The sequence below is a fragment of the Oryzias latipes genome, chromosome 8 (genome assembly GCF_002234675.1).
Source record: "Oryzias latipes chromosome 8, ASM223467v1".
In the NCBI taxonomy this organism is placed as follows: Eukaryota; Metazoa; Chordata; class Actinopteri; order Beloniformes; family Adrianichthyidae; genus Oryzias; species Oryzias latipes.
This window is the reverse complement of record NC_019866.2, coordinates 20506013-20526194: the sequence shown is the minus strand read 5'-3', so window position 1 is coordinate 20526194 and position 20182 is coordinate 20506013. Positions and strand designations below refer to the sequence as shown.

Here is a 20182-nt window from a genome sequence, read left to right as displayed (position 1 = left end):
GGAAATGGTTTAACTCCAGCCCCAACCAAATGAAGTCAGTCGCCATTTTTTCACAATGATGCCGCCATGATGGAACCATGGTCAGAGGCGGTCTGAGTCAACAATTCTATGGCAACCATTCTTGCCAATGGGGAGCTTGATGGAAGGCCACACCCCTATAACTTGAATAATTATCAAGAAAATGTTTTTTAAAAAAAAGGTAGTGGAACTAGTTTGACAAATGTAATTGACTGAGTATTAACTGTTTATTTCTCAGTTGAGGATTTTGGCTTCTTGGAACCAGCGGCTACTCTCGGTTTAAAACAACATGGGTGGGGGCGGGGGGTCCTTCAGTCCGGTTTTTCTATACAGTCAATGGGGGGGGGGAACCTGAAGTTTGAACCTGAACAGCTCAGGCTACCCTAGTTTCTGCTTTTATTTGTCTGTTTATGAAGCAAATCTTTGTTTGATTTTAAAGCTTAATGAGAAAAATAAGGCTCCGCACGATTGGGAGGCAGAGCATTTTATTCTGCTGCACTTCCTGTCCATCTTAGAACATCACAGACCCTGGACTCTTTCAAGCTCTTTTACAGACATTTCTTTTAAAAAAAGCCTATGATTGCTGATGGTTTTTTGTCGCGGGGTCCCGCCGGAAAAGGATGCAGAGGAGCCAAGGTGAGTGGGTTCTTTCTTTAATTCAAGAACAGATGAGCTCTTCACTAGCTCCACGCAGGGCCACATCAACACACGACACCTCCATCACTCATCTTTCACTACCTGTGATGCTCTCTTTTAAATAGTGAGCCCCTCCTATTGGGCGTGGCTCTTCATTAGCTGACAGGGAACCATCACAGGTAAGATATTTAAACACAAAAAACATAAATGCACATAAAATAAAACACAGTGTGGGCCCCCTTGCCATCTGACAGTGCCACACCGTAATATTTTTATTTTGTGCTTGTTAAGTCCTGCTTTTATAGTTTTATAGTTTTAAGTTAGCTCTGTATTATAATGTGTCCCAGGGATACAATTTCTTATTGAGTTTTTTATTTTTCACATCTTGTTGTTGCACTTTGAGGTTTCATTGAATGAAAGGTGCATTGTAAATAAATTCTTTTGTAATAATTCCTTAAGAAAGGATTCAAACCCTTACAGCTGGTTGTTTTTAAAAAAAACAATACTTCATGCAGTCTTAAAGGACTTCAAATTAAACCCTCACTTTTCATCAACAGTTATGATATGCTTACTGCAATTCCCAGGAGCTATTTCAAACACCTCAACCTGAGTGCAAATGCCCTTTTTTTCATAGATCTTCACATTTTAAGCATTTGAAAATGACTATGTAACAAATTGCTGTTTGCTTGATTGTCCAAGAACAGAATAAGGGATATTTTTAACATCTTAAGATCTGAGTTTTTTTTATTTCTCTTTGGCAGGGCCCCAGTTAAGCAGGATTAACTACTGTGGTCATATAATCCAGAATGAGATGTCCATACACATGGATGCCAGGTCTGAAGAGGTTAAACGGTAAAACGAGAAAAAAAACAGCCCTTTTCAGTTGCTTTAAATGACAATATTACTACAAAAAATGTTAAGGTTTGCACATTTTTTTCCTTAAAGAATAATGACTTAACTGCAGCAGAAAGGAAAAGCAACATTAAAATATATTCTGTCCTATTTTCCATATCTTGACTGCAGTGATGTGGTGGGAACACCTGTTTACTGGATGTTCAAAGGCAAACAGAAGGACAAATGTGTCCATGCACCAGCCTTTGTATGAGTTTGTGCTGGAATTTGGGTGGCCATTGCTTCCCTTATTCCCAGTACAGGGGCCTCTTGGGTGTGGAGCTGGAGTTGTTTTCGGCAGGCTGGTGGTGCTGAGATGGTGACATTAAAAGGAAATGAGGGGTTCTGCTTGTTGTTGTAGTTATTATGTTAAGTGCTCCATCATCAGCTGTGACCTCAGTGCTTTTTTGCAGCAAAATGTGGGGGGAAACAGTGAGGGGGCAATGTACCGCTTTTACACATAAGAGCACAAACAAATGGAGGGAACCAACAGTAAATCCCAGTGACAATTACAGGAGGCTCCCATGTGCAAGTAAATACTTCTCCAGAGAAAATAGAGCAGTCAGCGATAGGAGGGTGTGGTGGGAAGTGATCTGATAGCAGAATGAAGCAGAGGCGGGACAGAGGTGGGGGTTGTGAACCAAAGCAGGAGTGGAATAAAAAATGTCCATCTTTAGATTCTGCCACAGACGCAGAGGACGAGGCCCTCATGGATGCTTCTGTGCTTCTGCTTTAGGACGGTGACGACAGTCGACAGCTGAGATCACAGACACAAATAGACTGGAATAGTGGGGCATTGAAATTCCCAACCCTTCGGAAATGACGGCAGTCATTTTCAGGGACCACCTGGGAGACTGTGTGAGGGCATTAAATCCACTTCACACACCAAGTTTTATCATGTATTACACCATCAGTTTTTCAGGTTTCTGCTGTCCGTAACCCAACAGCTCCCCTCTCCTTTTTTATTTTTCGACCACATGAAATGATGAACCAAATTTTCTCCTTCAGCTTTGATGATTTAAAATTCTCCTTTTTGGTTGGAGTTCCTCATGGCTCAATTTAGGGCCCATTTTTAGGAATATAGTTTTATACATTATTATGCAGACGACTCTCTGGTTTATTTCTCTCCTTCACAAGAATTAATTTCTTTTCTACACGACTGGAGCTGGTACCCCCTGAAAATTCTCCTTGATAAAAGAGAAGTATTGGGTTGGGGGCTTTTGATGACACATTCCAATTTTTAGGGTTCTTCCTTGTTTTTTTAAACAGTTTCTTATTTCAGCTTTAAATACCGTGCTAAATGCTAACTGTGATATTTTTTCTTAACTTCAGGATTTCTGCAAAAATGAGCCAATGTTATATATTGCTTGTTATTGCCCTTTTATTGTTATTTTTATAATTGTTTTTACAACAGTAAAATATACTTTAGAGATTACATAAAATATATAAATGCAATATTTACATTTTCTGTTCATTGGACAGTTTCCTCAGAATAAGAAATGTCAATTTTTGAGGATCCATGAAGGAACTGTATTCTTTTTAGTCCAAACAAAACACAGAAGAAAAATATGCTAAAATTTAGAATGTACTTGAATTGAAAATCGGAACTGGTTGCCAGGAAAAATATGCTTTTTAGCCCCGTTTTCAGTCTAAATCAGTTGGTTTTAAAGTGGGGTTGAACTAGATTCATAAAAAAGACGACATTATAGTGACTGACATAGGCTAAGCAGTGCATCTCCTCGTTGGGACTAATACTATTGGACAGTTTCTACTAAGTTTTATTATTTTGGTGTAAAAAAACTCAAACCGGAGAAAATAATATTTGTTGATATAAATAGTTTAAAATGTCTGGGACATCTTTTAAGCTGTTTGGAAACAATGTTCCTTTTAAGTCTATATTAGGTTAAAAAATATGTCAGATTATTTACTGTATGTTTTCAGGAAAATGGCAGAGCACATCTTTTTCACTTGGCATCCACACCAAGAGGTTTGGATTATACTGGCGGGTAAAAACAGTTACCGTATATTCCATAGCAGGAGACAAGAATAAAGGAACTCAAGAGGCTCAAAAAAAAGCAGAATAAAAAAGGCTCAAGATAAAAGAGGGGAAATGACACATCCTTCATCTGGAAAACCGAGTTCTGTGTGTGTAAATCGTTTGCTCGGGTCCGAGTCCAATCCGGCTGTGTTTGATTTGTAAGTCTTGTGTTAAAACAGAGCAGCGCTCCATAGAGGACACTCAGATAAACTGTTGGAGTCTCTCCCTTTTCAAGTCCCACAAAGCACATTTTTCCGATGCTTCTCATGCAGGGGTGAAATGGGAAAAGTCTGGAAGAAGAGAAAAAAAAAAACAAGAGGCCAGACAAAAGCACAGGGTGCATGGAGTCATGTTTATAGGAGAAAGCTGCTGGGTTTTGGAATGAGCAAAATCTCTCAACTTAATTTAAGCAATAACTACTTCATATCTGCAGCCTCAGCGAGGTGTGTGATGTTTTATTAAAGCGTAGCTGTAGAGTGCTTTAACTCCAATAAAGACCCACTACGACGAAAATGGGCTTTATAACATCTTTTATATGAAGAAAATTAAGGTTAAAATTTCATTTCTGACTATTTCCTTATTTAAATTGTAGCTGGTTGTTAAAAAAATGGTGCATTTAGTAGAACACGCACCAAATTTGGCATAGATGAAACTTAGGATCCCCTTTTCAGAAAAGCACATTAGCCACGAGAAAAAAACACAATTTAAAATATATAAAATAGATATTTTGATATTTTACAAATAATCGTATTCAGTATCTGAATCAAGTTTAAAGACTGCATTTGTGCATGAACAGCCCATACTTTTGAGACTGGGTAAAATTTCCATTAAATATTTTTGAAACAATTGAGTGTATGGCTGCCATCTTTACAAAAGGCCATGTTGGATTTTACTTATGGTTAACGTGCTTTTCTGAAAGAAGGGATCCTAATCTATGCCAAATTTGGCGCTTGTCCTACAAAATGCATGATTACTTTAATCGGCTCCACTAGTAACAAATATGATATTTTTCGAACAAAATGCACAGTTTGTCGGAAATTCCAACCTAACCGGCTCCGCAAAACGAAGAAAAATCTGCTGAGTGCGCCACAAGCTCCGTGCTTCGAGCTCTCAGCAATGGAGAGGGGAAGGGGGGACGGGGTTGCTCCACACCAACAGTCCCGCCCACAACCCAGAGGTGAATTTCTACTGAACAGCTGCTGCTCTGCAGAAACTGTGTCCAAGAAAACAATTTTGATTTGGGCAAAAAACAGTATTATCATTATCAAAACACTATTGGGAACGCTTCTACAATAGATCAAAAGAGGATCGGAGTGGGACTTTAAATTACAGGTCATTTTCCACAGATTACAACAAACATGTAGAAACTAGAGACATGAAAACAGAAACTTAATCCACTTTTTTGCTTCACTGACCACAGTGGTTAATGCATTGCAAAGTCCCAGCAGTGTCATAGAGTAAGGAAGGAAGGTGGAGGTTTTTTCTGCTGCTGATCCTCTGTCACTATCCACCCATGGCTTTAGTAACCCAGCTAAGCTCTCTGATCAATATGTTAATCAGGGACTTTGTCAAAAACAATGAAGGCCATAACAGAAGCTGTCTTTCCACAGCTAAGCAGACACAAGTGCTCTGTGAAACGATAGTCCTTACAGAACTTTCTTTGTTGTGATTCTTTTTGTTCTTGGGTCAGTATCGTCCTGGTTCTTTTAACTGCAAGCAACTCCTGTGGGCAGCACGGGCCGTCCCCTCCCTGCTTCCTGCTGGCCGGCCTCATCCTGTGCATCCTTCAGATGCCACTTGCTCGATCCCCTTGATGCTTGCTGTGCTGCAGATTGAGCCACCAGCTTTATTTGTGCTTGGCTTTGTTTATCCTAACCAAATGCAACGCTGCGTAACGGCGTGCCTGCAGAGAGAGTATAATTAGCCTAGAGCTGCTGGGTGTTGCCTTTGCCCCAATGGAAGGAGGGAAAGCTGCTGCTGGAGATACGGCAGGAAAGAATGTAATTGATTGCAGATGGCAGCAGCCGCAGATCCATGGCCGGTCTTTGTAGAGGCCTGCTGCAGTCCAGCAGTGCTGGGCGATTTTCCTCTGTGCGCATGTGTGTCTATTCCTGCACCTCCAGCATGGCAGTGCTAAGCTCTGAAGGCCTGCAGGAATTCCAGACACAGAGGGGCAGCGGGGGCTCGGTCACAGGGCATAAACGACGTCTAACTGATACAACGTGGCAGGAAATGACAGAATCCCATGAAAGTGATTTAAAATGAAGAGAAGCTTGTAGCCATAAGGCGTTACGCACAGAAAAAGCAAACTAGGTTGCAGAAGCAGGAACATGTGGAGGTGAAATCAGTCCCAGAAACTAATAAAATCAAAGGAAAAACTCCAAAAAAGAAGAGATTTGTGGTTCTTATTGTTGCTCACATATTCACTTTGTAGCTTCATGATGATGCAGATCCTAAACAAGACTATAACCATTCTTTATTGCTTCGTTTTCAGGTTTTTTGGTGCAAGTTTGGCTTTTTTCCTCAATATTTAAACAAAGTTTTTAAATGAAGTTTATGAAATAAACTGATTTGACCAATATTCACTTCATCAAATCAGTTGCACAATTTTTTCTTTTAAAGACATTTTTTGGGCGAAAAATGTTTTTCAGTTAGTTTCTAATATAAGAATTCAAATTTATATCTGTAGAAGTTCCACTCTTGTTCTATTTAAGGCTCTAGTTCTGTGAAAAGGCAACAACTGTTAGCCAGTTGTTCATACAGTTATTTTTAACTGGTCAGCCAGTAATGTAATAGATTCTCATTGGAAGCAGTGACTCAGTCAGTTTGCTGTTTATCTTCCGGCCTTCAGTGGGTTATAAGATTATGAGTGTCAGACGGAGGTCAGTGATGGTATTAGCCAGGTGACCCCGTCTGTCTTTCCCATGAAAACCCTATCCAGGAACAACAGGGAAACCACAAGTAATCCTGTTCCGACAATGCTTCTCTGATCTCTGTTAAACCCTGACCCCACCCCAAAGGTCAGAATTCTTCAATTCTTCAACACGTGTCTGTGTTCCATCTATCCATCTGTCCATCCATCCATCCATCTGTCCATCCATCCATCCATCCATCCATCCATCCATCCATCCATCCATCCATCCATCCATCTGTCCATCCATCCATCCATCCATCCATCCATCCATCCATCTGTCCATCCATCCATCCATCCATCCATCTGTCCATCCATCCATCCATCCATCCATCCATCTGTCCATCCATCCATCCATCCATCCATCTATCCATCCATCCATCTATCCATCCATCCATCCATCCATCCATCCATCCATCCATCCATCCATCCATCCATCCATCCATCCATCTGTCCATCCATCCATCCATCCATCCATCCATCCATCCATCTGTCCATCCATCTGTCCATCCATCCATCCATCCATCCATCCATCTGTCCATCCATCCATCCATCCATCCATCCATCCATCCATCCATCCATCCATCCATCCATCCATCCATCCATCCATCTATCCATCCATCCATCCATCCATCTATCCATCTGTCCATCCATCCATCCATCTGTCCATCCATCCATCTATCCATCCATCCATCCATCCATCCATCCATCCATCCATCCATCCATCCATCCATCCATCCATCCATCCATCCATCCATCTGTCCATCCATCCATCCATCTGTCCATCCATCCATCCATCCATCCATCCATCCATCCATCCATCCATCCATCCATCCATCCATCCATCCATCTTCTGAACCTGCTGAATCCTTTTGGGGACCGTGTGGCTGCTGGAGCCAACCCAGTTACTGTTGGGCCAAGGCGGAGTACACCTTGAACAGGTCGCCTTTCCGTTGCAGGGCATATCTGTCAATTTCTGCATTTAGAATAAAGTTATAAAATAAATTGGGTGGATTTCTGTGAACTTTCCAAAAGCATCAAGTAGAAGGGACAACTTTAGCATGACCTCTGAGGAAAACACCAAAGAAATATGACCGTTTTTTGTCAGATCTCTACTGCTGCCTGTCCATAAAGGTGTATCTGCTCCCGGGCATCTACACGAGAGTCTCTGCAGGGCGTTCCCAAAGGCACGAACACACTTCTGTTTGTCTGACAGATCGATTCTGAAGAGGTGAACGTCCCACCCCCCCACCGTCCCATCCCTCAAACCCTGAGTTTGCCCCTCACAGGCCCTACTCCGCAGCCCTCAATGCCCCAACCAGCGGCCTCATTTCCCTGGGAAGAACTGTGCAGCTCTGGGCCTCCATGCCTGCGCACACAGACCCGCGGACCCAGCCCCCTCCAGAATGCACAAAGCCCCCATTGTGAGGCACAATGCTGGCCGCCCCCTCTGCCTTTCCTCTGTACCCTCTACTCTCTTTCCCCCATAAAGCCTTTCCCGTCTGTACCTCCTGCCTGTACATGTCTCGTTCACTCTGTGCTTTTTTCTTTATCCTCCTGACTACCAATATGTAAATATGTCCTCTGTAGAGAACATGTCTAGACCTAAATATCTCCCAACCACTGCACACTACTAAATTAACTTATTTTGGTATCTACAGAGGACATTTGGGAGTTTTCAATGATACCAAGGGGTGGGCTTCTGGGAAATGTAGTTTTTGTGGATTTAAAAAGATTTTCGACTGGACACATTTTTTTCCCTTTAGGTGGTCAGAAGTAAATGACATTTTTCTTTTTATATAAACAGATTTTATTAATAACTCTCAGCATCTACCAGTCTATTTAATGTCTAAGGGGGTTTACACTTTTATTTTATTTTTTTCACAAATGCTTCTTTGCCCCTCAACCTTTCTTTCCCCACACTATACCCTGCTTCAAAAATGTAAAGTGAAAAACTTTAGCAGTTTGTCTTTTCCTCTAACTCATGGCCCTAAACTGACTTGGAGATGTGATGAAGGTGGGCGTCGTTCACACTTGTCCGCGTGTGTCTTCTGACAAAAGCCTGAAAGCACACTGAACTGCTGTGGAACTTCCAGCAGAGCTCTGGCTTACACTTTTCATGTTGAGTGAAAGACAAAAGAAGTCTTGCAGGTGCTGTCTCGCTGTCTTTTGGGGACGAAAATTATGGCTGAAAGATGGAAAAAAAAGAAGAAAAAAAAGGGCTTGATCTTGAAATGCACCGTGCTGCCGACTTTATTCACTCAATGAAAAAAGAAACCCATTAAAACCAAAGGGGAACGCTAAACAGTCTGCAGCAGCTGTGGAAGCTTTCAAAAACACTAACAGTAAGCTCCTCACTGCAGCCAGCTGAGATGTTGCTAACTGAAGGGTGACACCTCTCTTAGAGAACGTGTGGGGGTCAAAGGCCATCTTAGACCACTAAGACAACCCGAATGAGTCAACTTTTAGAAATTAGCACAATATGGACAGCTGGACCAGCATTGACCTCATTCCTCTGGACGCCTGCCTGTTGGTTGGTTGGTTGGGGAAACAGTGAGGAGGGAAAAAGGGGGTCAGACAGAAGAATGGTGGCACCAGAGAAATGACCTACATGCCTGGGAGAAACACTGTGCACAGTGATAATGGAATGGCAGCAGAGTGTGTCCTTTGCTCCACTTAACATCGAAGCTTATCGTAAACAGGCTAACAAACATGTTTACAATTGGTTCATTTCACGTTGGTTGCTTATGATTCCCTGTAAGCACAGATCCAGAAATCATGGCTCTTGTCTTTTTCATGGTTTTCTTCAAGGGGACTGTAAGGCCAAATGCTAATTCATTCCCTACCCCTCTGGCTCGCCACTATTGCTCCAATTGTAGGGCCATTTGAAGATTTTCTGGTGTCCAGACTTGTTTTTTAAGGGTTAGCCATAGCGACACATTTCTTCACATGGGTGTGCTCTGAAGCACAGATTTTACATTTACATGTAAGTAATGAATTGTATTTTTTGCATTGACTTTTTATAAAGTTATAAAACCCATGTTATGTATTTTCTGAGTGCCAATACCTATGCGCTGATGTATTCAAGACGACACAGGTTTGAATCCCAGCTCAGTTCTTTCAGTGTGGAGTTTGCATGTTCTCCATCTGCATGTGTGGGTTTTTTCAGGGATCTCCGCTTGGTTTCCTCCAACAGTCCAAATGTAATCTTCATAGGTTTGTTGAAGATTTTAAATTGCTCCTGGGTGTGTATGCGTGATTGTGTGACCCTGCAGGTACACCCTGAACCCATGTTTACGGTGTTCAACCAACAGTAGCTGTGATAGGCTCCAGCAACCATGAGACCTCCCCGAAAGGGATTCATAAGGTTCAGAAGATAAATTGATTCCATTAAAAAACTCAGTATGAAACAAACTGGAGTCAGTAAAGGTGTAAAATGTTCCCGTTCTTTAGAACCAAGTGTGACCTAAAACCACAGGAATATAGACTTCAACAGATCAGAAGTCTGTCCTATGAGCCGGTTCAGCTCAGAGCTGCAGCTTCTGATTGTAGGAAGAGCTCACAGAACAAATCAGAGCAGAGTTGATAATAACTATGAGCCATAAACTTCTGTTTAGTACTGCAACAAAATCTTAAGTGAAAAGTCAAAAAAACTAAAATGAACCCTGACGGATCTAGTACCTAAAGAATCCCATTTAGAAATCCTAATGCTGCAGGTCAGGTATACAAACATTTATACAGTGACCTTCTCTATTACAGATACTAAAACAGCATTGAGGCCTTTTCATTTTCCACCTTGACATTTATTTGAATTCTCATGCGGAGGGGTGTGTGGCTTCTCCACGTCTACTAGCACAGGCTGCACAGCTCCTTCCCCATTAAACTCAGTGTAAAATATTATGAGCAGTCTTAATTTCATCATTGTGAGTGATGCAGAACAGCTCCTCCATAAACTGCTGAAAGTTTATGTCTGCAGCAGCTGCAGCTCTGTTTATGAAGCTGATGTGCAGCATCTGAACTGGAGAAATCAATCCCGAGGACAGACGTTGGTTCAGCGTGTGTCCTCTCTCTGCTGTTCAGACTAATTTTCTGTTGAGCCCAGCTCCGAAGGGCTTTGCTGTCTCATCGAGCTTCACCCTCCACCCTATTTTAGGAGGTTGTCTTCCCTCTTTTTTTTTTGCACAGATGTGGACTTTCTGCACAATCCTCAGAGAAGGAATGACAAAGCAATGCATGTGTCTGGATGTAAACATGGATAAACAACTCCAACAGAAAGAAAAGATGAAACCGCATCCACGTGTTTGAATATTTCTATAAAAGCTGAATCTGTGTCAAAAGTAAATTAACTGTTCCGACTGGTCTATTTTGAAAGTTTAAACAAATCAGCATTCACACACAGCACGGCCAAAATGTTACATAAGTATAAGATTGGGCGATTTCTGAGTCCCTGATTTTCCCCTTCCTCCTCCTCTGAATATTTAGACTGTTAGTGAGTCTGCCAGAGCAGCCCCCCCCATGCTGCTCCAGTCACGCCAGCATACCTCTGTGGTAGGAGAAACTGGGAAACAAAGCATCGAAGCAACAGTTGCTCTTCCGAATGAAAAGAGGATGCACCTACGTCAGTGTTCCACTTCGACATGCCCCAGAAAACCCACAAACAAAGCACGAAGGCATTTCAGCTATTTAATTTGTGACCGCAGCTCCCAGAATCCCTAGCTCCAGCACAGAAAACGTCGTCCAAATCCTTTTTTTTTTTTAAAGATTTGAATCAGAACTGTGAACTTGTGGAGCTTGTGGAGTCATTTAACAGTTCAAACACTGCAAGATGAATGAGAGACGTTGAAAAGAAAGAGAGTTTTACGGGCCATTGTGCTCGGATGACAGGCGCTGGAGGGTCATGTTCACATGCATTCAACTGAAAACAAAACAATACTGCCCAAAAATATTATTGAAGATATTAACATACATGTAAATCTTACATGGATCGTTTTTTTTTTAATCAATCTTATTCCTTTCTTTTCTGCTTTTTTTTGTGTGGAGAATTTCATCAAAAAAAGGCCACTTTGTTTGAAGGAAAAAAAAAATCACATTCATTGGATTGCCTCTTCTATTTTCTAGCTGCTTAAACACCACGTGGTTCTTAATTCGACTGTTGTTTTGTCTTTTGATGGTCTACTCTGGATGCTGTGGCATCACGCAAGCGTCAAAAACATTGCTTCTATTGAGGACAAACAGAGTTTGCAGCACTAACCCTGGTAATGACCTCCCTCAGGATGCCAGGCAGTTCCCCTAACAGCAGCGGCGATGCAGCTGGAAAGCCAGCCAGCAGACAGTCAATCTGCTACTTGACCTCCTTGATGACAGCCGGCTTCTTAGACGGTGACAGTGATGTCACATCCTCTCTGACCTCAGGGCCTTTTCACATACTAATCTCCTGGCCATGCAGCCAAACGTCAGGCTGCATACCAAGATAACTACAATCAATGACAGGGGAGACCTAACATGGACACACCTGAATAGAAGAGCAAACATCACAATCTTCCTGATTGGAGAATAAACTAGAGTACTTGTGTCCACATTGTCAAATTACTTTTCAATGCTTGTATTTTTGATGAAAACACCCATATAGACTGAAAAATCTCTGAATTTACTCCGCCCACATCATCCACAACTCAAAAGTGGCAGGAAAAAAGTGACATCTGTGTTGAGTCAACTCATCTGCCCATCAAAAGAACATGCCCACAATCTGCATGAATTTCAACTTTAAAATCCAAAAATCTATTTTTAACTAAAAAAAAAAAAAAAAGGTAGCAACATCTGATGTTTCCAGGTTGACTTCAAGTATGAACAAAATATGGGGGCCTCGTAAAACCCCAACGCTGAACCCTGTGTTTGTACCCAGGCACCTTTCAAAGAGCTTTCAAAGTCCTCCATTCCTTACCTTGAAGCATGCAGCGGTACGCCGACTCAGAGATGGCATAAATGTGTGGGGGCATCTCGTGCCTCTTCTTCCCTCGGTACATTTCAATGATGTTCTCCGAGTAGATGGGCAGGTTCTTGTAGGGGTTGATGACCACACAGAAGAGGCCGGAGTATGTCTGTGATGACAACAACCAGCAAGAGTTAGTGCAAAAACGGAGGATAACGCTTCAAATCAGAACTGCAGTGCTTCTGATAAAAGTATTTTATGAGCAATTATTCAGGACAGCTTTAAATAGAAGTTACACTCATTACATAAGAAGTTACATGTATGTAAATGCAGTGAAACATTTAATTAAGACTGCATTTTACAACTTTTTCGACAAAGGTCCTATTTCAGAAGGATTTAGTCTCTAATGAGGTTCAGAAATCTTCTTTATAGAACTTTCTTTTCAAAATATCCACAGCTCTCCTAAAGGATTTCATGCATTTTTTGTTTAATTTCTAATTTAAATTCTTGCTATTATATATCTAGACCGTAACAGTGCTCTTTTTATTATATTTTATTTTCAAGTTTAAGTGAACATATGGTATAAAACACAGTGACAAACAAAGACAAGGGCGAAAAGAACCTTTGCTTGAATATAAAAAGTTTCTCCCAGAAGATGTTCCGAATCCTAATGTCTGGAAAAATGTTGGACTGTAAGAAAGCAGCAGAGCACAGGAGAGCAGAACATTACAGTAGTACACACCATTTGTGTCTCTGTATCGACATGGTCATATGTGAGTGATTGTCGTCCTGAAAATTGTGTTTTGGGGTGTTTTTAACATGTTTGGTGGCATTCTTCTGATGGAGAACAAATATCAAGAAAAATTAGGATTGAAAATGCATTTCTAAAAACAGCTTAACCTTAAAAAAAGATAACTAGGCACGCTTTGAAAATAGATCAAAAGATGATCGGAGCAGGACTTTGAGAGTTCTGACGATACTGACAAATTCCCAGAAAGTCTTTGCATTTCCGTATGAACAGCAGGACCTTCTCATATTCTCAAATGATATTGATTTTCTGAATAAAAACACCAACACAGTCAGGATTTGTGGTGAATCTGAAGTGTCTGTCATTGTTGTCCCTCATTTATCACAGAGTTACATTCTAAAAATAACCTGCAATAGGTGAAATCCAGAAAGTATTCATCTTTAAACTTAACAATTATAGATGTTTTACGGCTGTAAAACCACTAATTTCACACGTAATACCCTTTTCTCAGACCAACGTAAACCTTTTCAGTTTTCTTGAAAACAAAGCAAACAAAGATCTGCTCGCGATCAAAGATTTATGTACATTTTGCAGCCTGAATTTTTTCTGTACAGGAGAAATGGCAAAAAGAGACTGAATGACAAGGGTCTACACCCTATCAGGACGCATAACAAAAACAAAAATCCATGAAACAGCGAGACTATAAAAGGTGAATCACGTAAAAGCATCCAAACAGTGGAGGCAGGTATCCTTACAAAATAAAAGCACACGGATGAGGTGTATAGCTTTTAGTCCTGCAGCTCAATCATCACATTCACAGCAGGTGTGTGTTGTTTATCACCACAACTGCTTCCTGTTTCTAATTACTTCCCCTCTGTCATTCAGTATCTTGGTTTCCCTAAATCAATTCTCTTACTTGTCTTTACGCTTTTGGTTTTCTATGCTTTATTTTTACATATGTCAAGTTAACATCTTTGGTTTTTGGTTACAGTTTTTTTTTTTTACTTTAAAGCTTTCATCAGCCTGTCTGTGGTCTACAGAACAGGAGTCCTTCAAAAACCTCTAAATATTCATGTTTTTACTTAAATATACTAATTTATGGAATAATGACCTTGTAGAGGTATTAGTCAGTGTAACCAATCAGAGATAACCTGCCCTCAGCAGGGGTGGAGCATCACAAAATCTGCTCATTTTACAAGAGAAGCAAGACAAAACAGAAACTGATGGTAACGGTCACACTCCACTACTGAGAAGGTAGCACCATTTATGAATATTTACATGAAGTTATGTGTACTATGTGATTTAACCTGTTTTTCATAATGTTTTTTACAAAAGTACGCATAGTAATAAAAAGGAAATTTCTGTGAAAAACAGATTTACAAGTACTAATTCCAGTCATTTTAAGTCATCCGTATTTATTCTGTATCAGTGCTGCAAGATTAACCATTACTAACCATTTCTTTCTGAGGAGCATATGTCATCACAGCAGGCAGACGCAGAACAGACTGTCACATAGATTAAGGGGAATCATGACTACATGCAAAGGAAAAAGGAGACTCTAAAGACTATAGACTGCACTAGAAAAAGAAAATTTATGGTGTTGCATATGGCAATGAAATGAGCCTAGAGTACTTCTCAGTCATGCTGTAAGCTGAAGCAAGAAGACAGTCAGAGAACACAGTGAGGCTATGCTGTGTGTTCTTTTACTGCATATCCTTTTGGCCTTTTGCTTTACCTCATAGGATCAAGAATAGACTAAATGTATTTTTGAAAACAAAAATATTCAGGGATTAATATTCAGGAAGCTGTGAGTCTGAGACCTTTCATGGATTTTGTATTTGTTAATAAATGTCTGGTCTGTTTTAGACTAAATATCAAAGTCATTTAGTTTCAGTATGATTTTGCAGCACTTTGTCTTTCCAGCCATCCGTGAGATAACATTTCCATTTGGCAGAGTTCCTCTGAACCCTTGAGGTCAGAAACTTTTGTGCTGTGCGACAGACAGATGGGCTGACAGAGCAGCACACTGCAGTGTTTGATGTCTCACCATTAATTTTATGAAATTTGTGTCACCGTTGTTTTGATTAGTTACATCACGACTTCAAGATGAATGCTTTATGGCTGCATAGAAAAAAACAGAATCCTTTTCAAAGCATATTTAAACTGTACCCTTTTTTCTGCACAACTGGGAGGACTACTTTAGAGGTAAATTTGAATCCCCAGGAAAACTTTTTTTTTTTTTTAAATAGAGTTTTACTTGGCCAGGAGCCTGCTGAAATACAAACTTATACTGACTATAAATGTCATGTTTGTTTTCAAACAACCATGTCATAATTAGTTTGAAATAAAGCCATATGGTTTAGGGTTCAATGTGCTTCATTTCAATGACCTTAGAACAAAGATAAATGCTAAAGATTTCATAGCAATGTTTTACAGAAGCAGGTCAAGAAGTATTTATGGTATAATATTGGATATCTATAACCTTTAGCCAATAATTTCAGTGCATCCTGCAGTAGATCCCACCCCTCATAACTTAGCCAATCAAAATGCAGCAAGCTGGAACAACGCTTAGGCAATAAGAAACGAGGCTGCAGCAGGGGCGGGGCATCACCCAAAGTGCTCTTGCAATACACGGGGGGGGGGGGGTCCAAACACAAGATATATATAATTCAAATAGTTATTTTTTTAGATATACAGATTTGATGTATTTAAATAAAACAGTTTTAAATGGACTCTAAAGATCAAACTTTTTAACCCTTCAACATGCATGTTTTCTGTTACCCGTCTTAAACACAGCTAATTCAGCTCATCATCTCTGCACAGACCTGATGATGATGATGATGATGAGAGGCAGGTGCATGAACACACACATAAAGCAGCTTTGTTTTCTTTTTTTTACTCATTTGAAAAAAATGCCTCAACCAACATGGTAGCCTAATCACTTATTATTACACATTTATTCATTCACAGAGGCAAATGGATCTCAAATTAAATTCATTTCCCTTTTTAAAAAAAAAAAAATTTGTTCAATTTTATGCAGACTTAATATTTTATATATGACACTGAAGCAATCCTAACAGTAAGCTCAAGAGAAGGCTACGGGAAAAAATGACTTGAAATATTTGTGAACATAACAAGAATTTTGGGTTAACCTCCCGTTCTCTCCAGAAACTTCACCCGGCCATCACTATCAAGATTCAGATCCATTTTAGGTTGATTGATTGTGTATTTTGCAAAGGTGTGTTTCTGTGTGTCTGCATGTGCTTCTTTACCCTAAAAATAAATTTTTGGTAAAAACAATAATGACCCCCCCCCCCTCCAAAAAAACAAAAACCCTCCCCGATTTCAGAGCTGATTGCATCACTAAGCATCACACCACCAATGATGTAATCGATGCATCAGATTAAAACTTGTGATGTCATATGATGTCATATGACTTCAAATGAAAACATTTGATGTCAAATGATGTCATTTGATGTAACATAATCTGTCATGATTTAGTGTTAAAAGTTTACTAATAGGAGCAAAAACCTTTAGATTCTGATCAATTGTTGCACGCTGGTTTTGTATTTCGCAAAGAACAAAGTATCAAGTTTAAGAAGTGCCTTCGGTTACAAAGAACATTTGTTGTCAAACTGTGATTAGAGACCTGAATAAATCGTACCATGGAACAATCAAGACGAAAAAACCTAAAGAATTTACAATTCAGCAATTTGGACTCTGCTGTGGAGAACGAGTCCACTTTTGAATTTGGGTTTCATTCTACTTTCATGGACTGGGATGAGATTGACGAAGACAATGATTACTCTAACCCTTCTGATGATGATGAGGAATTTTTTGAGACTCCAGAAACTCCTCACTATGATTATTCTCCCTTTTCTAAAGATGAGGATGAAGAGTTTCCCGAGATGCTAGAAACTCCTGAACCAAAAAGACAGCAGGATTGGGAAAACCCCAAGCCTAAAACCTGCCTGCAAAACCAAACCTTAGGGTTAAAACCCTTAAGTTTGGCTCCAATCGTCTCCTTTCGCCCACCTGCATTCTTTCCTGTGAAGCCGGTGTCTGTCCCTGAATCCACTCAGCCTGAGGAAATCAAACCTTTGGGAAAGGGAAAACAAAGTGCAACTGCTTTGGATGAGCCGACTTCAACCTCTGAGTCGACCTCAGTGGAGAACGCTGAAGCACTTCCAGGAGAGATCAATGCTCTGAAACGTGAAGTAGAGCGTCTGAAGGAGCTTCTCCAGCAGAAAGATCAGAAGCTGGCGGAGTCTGAAACCTCTTTGAGCCACCTGACAGAAGCACAAAATCAGCTGGCTAAAGAAAGAGAAGAAAACACCTCCCTCAAGCAAGAAATGGCGGAACTAAGAAAAGCTCATGAGGAGGAAAAGGCTGCAGGTGAAAAGCACTTTTTGGAACCGCTCTCCAATAATGAGAAGGCCATGGAACAGTTAAGAGAAACCATCACACAAAAAGAGACCATCATGAGCAAATTTGAAAAGGTCTCCAGGACAAGGATCGTAAAACTACTCGGTCAGATTGACGACCTAAAAATGGAGCAACAGAAAAAAGATTACATGCTGCGGGAAGCTGCTGGGAAAGCTGAACACCTAGAAGAACAGATGAGCCAGGAAAGACAGCAATGTCAGGAAGAAAAGTCCTCTGTCTTACAAGAAATGGCTCAGCTGAAGACAGCTCTGAATGACAAGGAGACTGAGGTGACCAAATCTAAAAGAGTCTCCAAGAAAAAGAATGTCCAACTACTCCGTCAGATTCACAACCTCAAAGTGCAGCATGAGCAGGAACATTTGGACCTCACCAGCAAATTGGAAATGCAGAAAGAGTGTCTTCTAACTTACCATGAGCTGACATTAACAGAAGCATATAATCAGCTGGCTAAAGAAAGAGAAGAAAACACCTCCCTCAAGCAAGAAATGGCTGAATTAAGAAAAGCTCATGAGGAGGAAAAGGCCGCAATGAAAAATTCTAATGCGGCCTCAAGTGGTGAGATCTTCAAGCTTCAATGTCAGATTGAGGACCTAAAACAGGAGCACGAGAAAGAATTTAAGGGCCTGATCAACAGTTTTGAAAAGGAGAGAAAGGATCTTGAAGAAAACTACAATAGGAAGTTAAATTCACAAATGGATCAGATGGAAGGCGAAATAAAAAGACGTCAGGAGGAAAAAGACTCCCTGCTGGAAAAAATAGATGAATTAGAAAGAAATTGTGAGAAGCATAAGGCAGCATGTTACCAAACTGAAAAGAAATGTTCAGAATTGCTGTCCAATAAGGATGCGATCATAAGCCAGTCTGAAGTCATTTGGAACAAAAAGCTGGAGCAAAGAGACCAACGGCTTCAGACGATAACACAGGCCGCTCTCAAGAATAAAATGGACCTCAGCAGGGAAATACAGCTGTTGCAAGAAAGGATTGAACAAGAGAGGATCAAAACAAATCAAGCCAAACTCAGCTTTGACCTGGAGGTAAAGGAGTCCACCAAATTAAGAGCTGCTTTGGTCCAGAAAGAACTGGAAGGCCAGCAGCTGGAACAAGAAAGACAACAGCTGGAAGAAGAAAAGTCCACCCTTTCACAACAAATCGCTCACCTAAAGAAAGTTGTCAAGAAGAAAAAGACCATCATCAGAAAAACTCAAGAGGATTTCCAGCTGCAAATGCATCAACTACAGCAACAGGTGGATGAGCTGAAAGAGAAGACCACAAAGAAAAGTGTTGGTCGGAGGTTCCTGAACCTGTTTAGAAGGTCCAGAAAAAAAGACTAAGTGGACCCCGACCCCCCCCCCCCCTCCCCAACACAAGAACCCTGGGGCGGACGTGGTTTAGCGGTAGGGCGGTCAAGCCCTTATCCTAAGATTGCAGGTTCAATTCCCACCCTGCATGCCCTAGAGTCAAAGTGTCCTTGGGCAAGACACCCTGCCTCTGGTGGAAGGTTGGCATAGCGGAGCCGCCACCAGTGTGTGAATGTGTGTGTGAATGTGTGTGGGTGTGTGTGTGAATGTGTGTGAATGTGTGTGTGAATGTGTGAATGGGTCTGTAACTGTAAAGCGCTTTGGACCTTCAAAAAGGTAGAAAAGTGCTTTATAAGTGTACGCCATTTACCTCACACACACCAAGCCCCCCCACAGCACTCACACACACCAAGCCCCCCCACAGCGCTCACTTACATCAAGCCCCCCCAACAGCGCTAACACACACCAAGCCCCACCACCACCCACACATGTTCAGGCTTTAACTCTTTAACACCTTAGATGGAGTTATGACCGTCCAAGAACGGCCAAACTGTAGGAAAAGCTCCTGTGTTAAAGAGTTAAACATTTAATTATTATTGTGTGGGTAAAAACTACTGCGGCTTTTTCTCTTTTTCTATTCTAAATGTGTATCTTCTAGTCTTTTTTTTTATTTTATTGTTTAAACGATAAAAATTTCCACGTCACCCCTTTTACGACTTAGCTAGGTTTTCTTTAACTACTTCGGTTTTGTTTGACTTCTTATCCGAGTTTTTAATTTGTTTGATTAGAAAAAAAAATTTTTTTTAGTGAAAGCACAGTTACATTTTTCTCGTACGTCAGGCAATTGTGCTGCCCCCCCCCCCCCCCCCCCAATCTAAACAGGGTTTTCTCCAGGTGCTCTGGTTTCTCCCTCAGTCCAAAAAAACCCCCAAACTCTAGTCCCCTCAGACTTAGAATGAATAAATAAATAAAATGAAATAAAATAAATAGCACACAAAAGCGTTTTAACTACAGGGTTTTCTCCAGGTGCTCTGGTTTCTCCCTCTGTCCAAAAAAACCCCACAAACTCTAGTCCCCTCATACTTAGAATAAAAATAATAATAAAATGAATTCAAAAAATAGCATAAGTTTTATCTATCTTAAATGTAAAATTAGAAAGCAATTAAACAAACAAAAAAAAAAATTCCCCCTCCTTGAATTGCCACCTTATCGCGGTGGAGGGGTTTGCGTGCCCAAGAAAATCCCCATTTGATAGCCCCTGCCTGGG

General features: G+C 40.7%; 1 protein-coding gene across 5 annotated transcripts in view; it reads right to left on the bottom strand.

Annotated features, from left to right (window-relative positions):
* Positions 1 to 20182, bottom strand: part of LOC101154782 (myosin-10) — a 71477-nt gene that overhangs the window by 38991 nt on the left and 12304 nt on the right. For all 5 annotated transcript variants that reach the window (XM_020705467.2, XM_020705468.2, XM_020705466.2 and 2 more), the window contains one exon: positions 12436 to 12592. In XM_020705467.2, coding sequence (XP_020561126.1) covers positions 12436 to 12592 — 157 coding nt within the window. The remainder of the gene's footprint in view (positions 1 to 12435; positions 12593 to 20182) is intronic.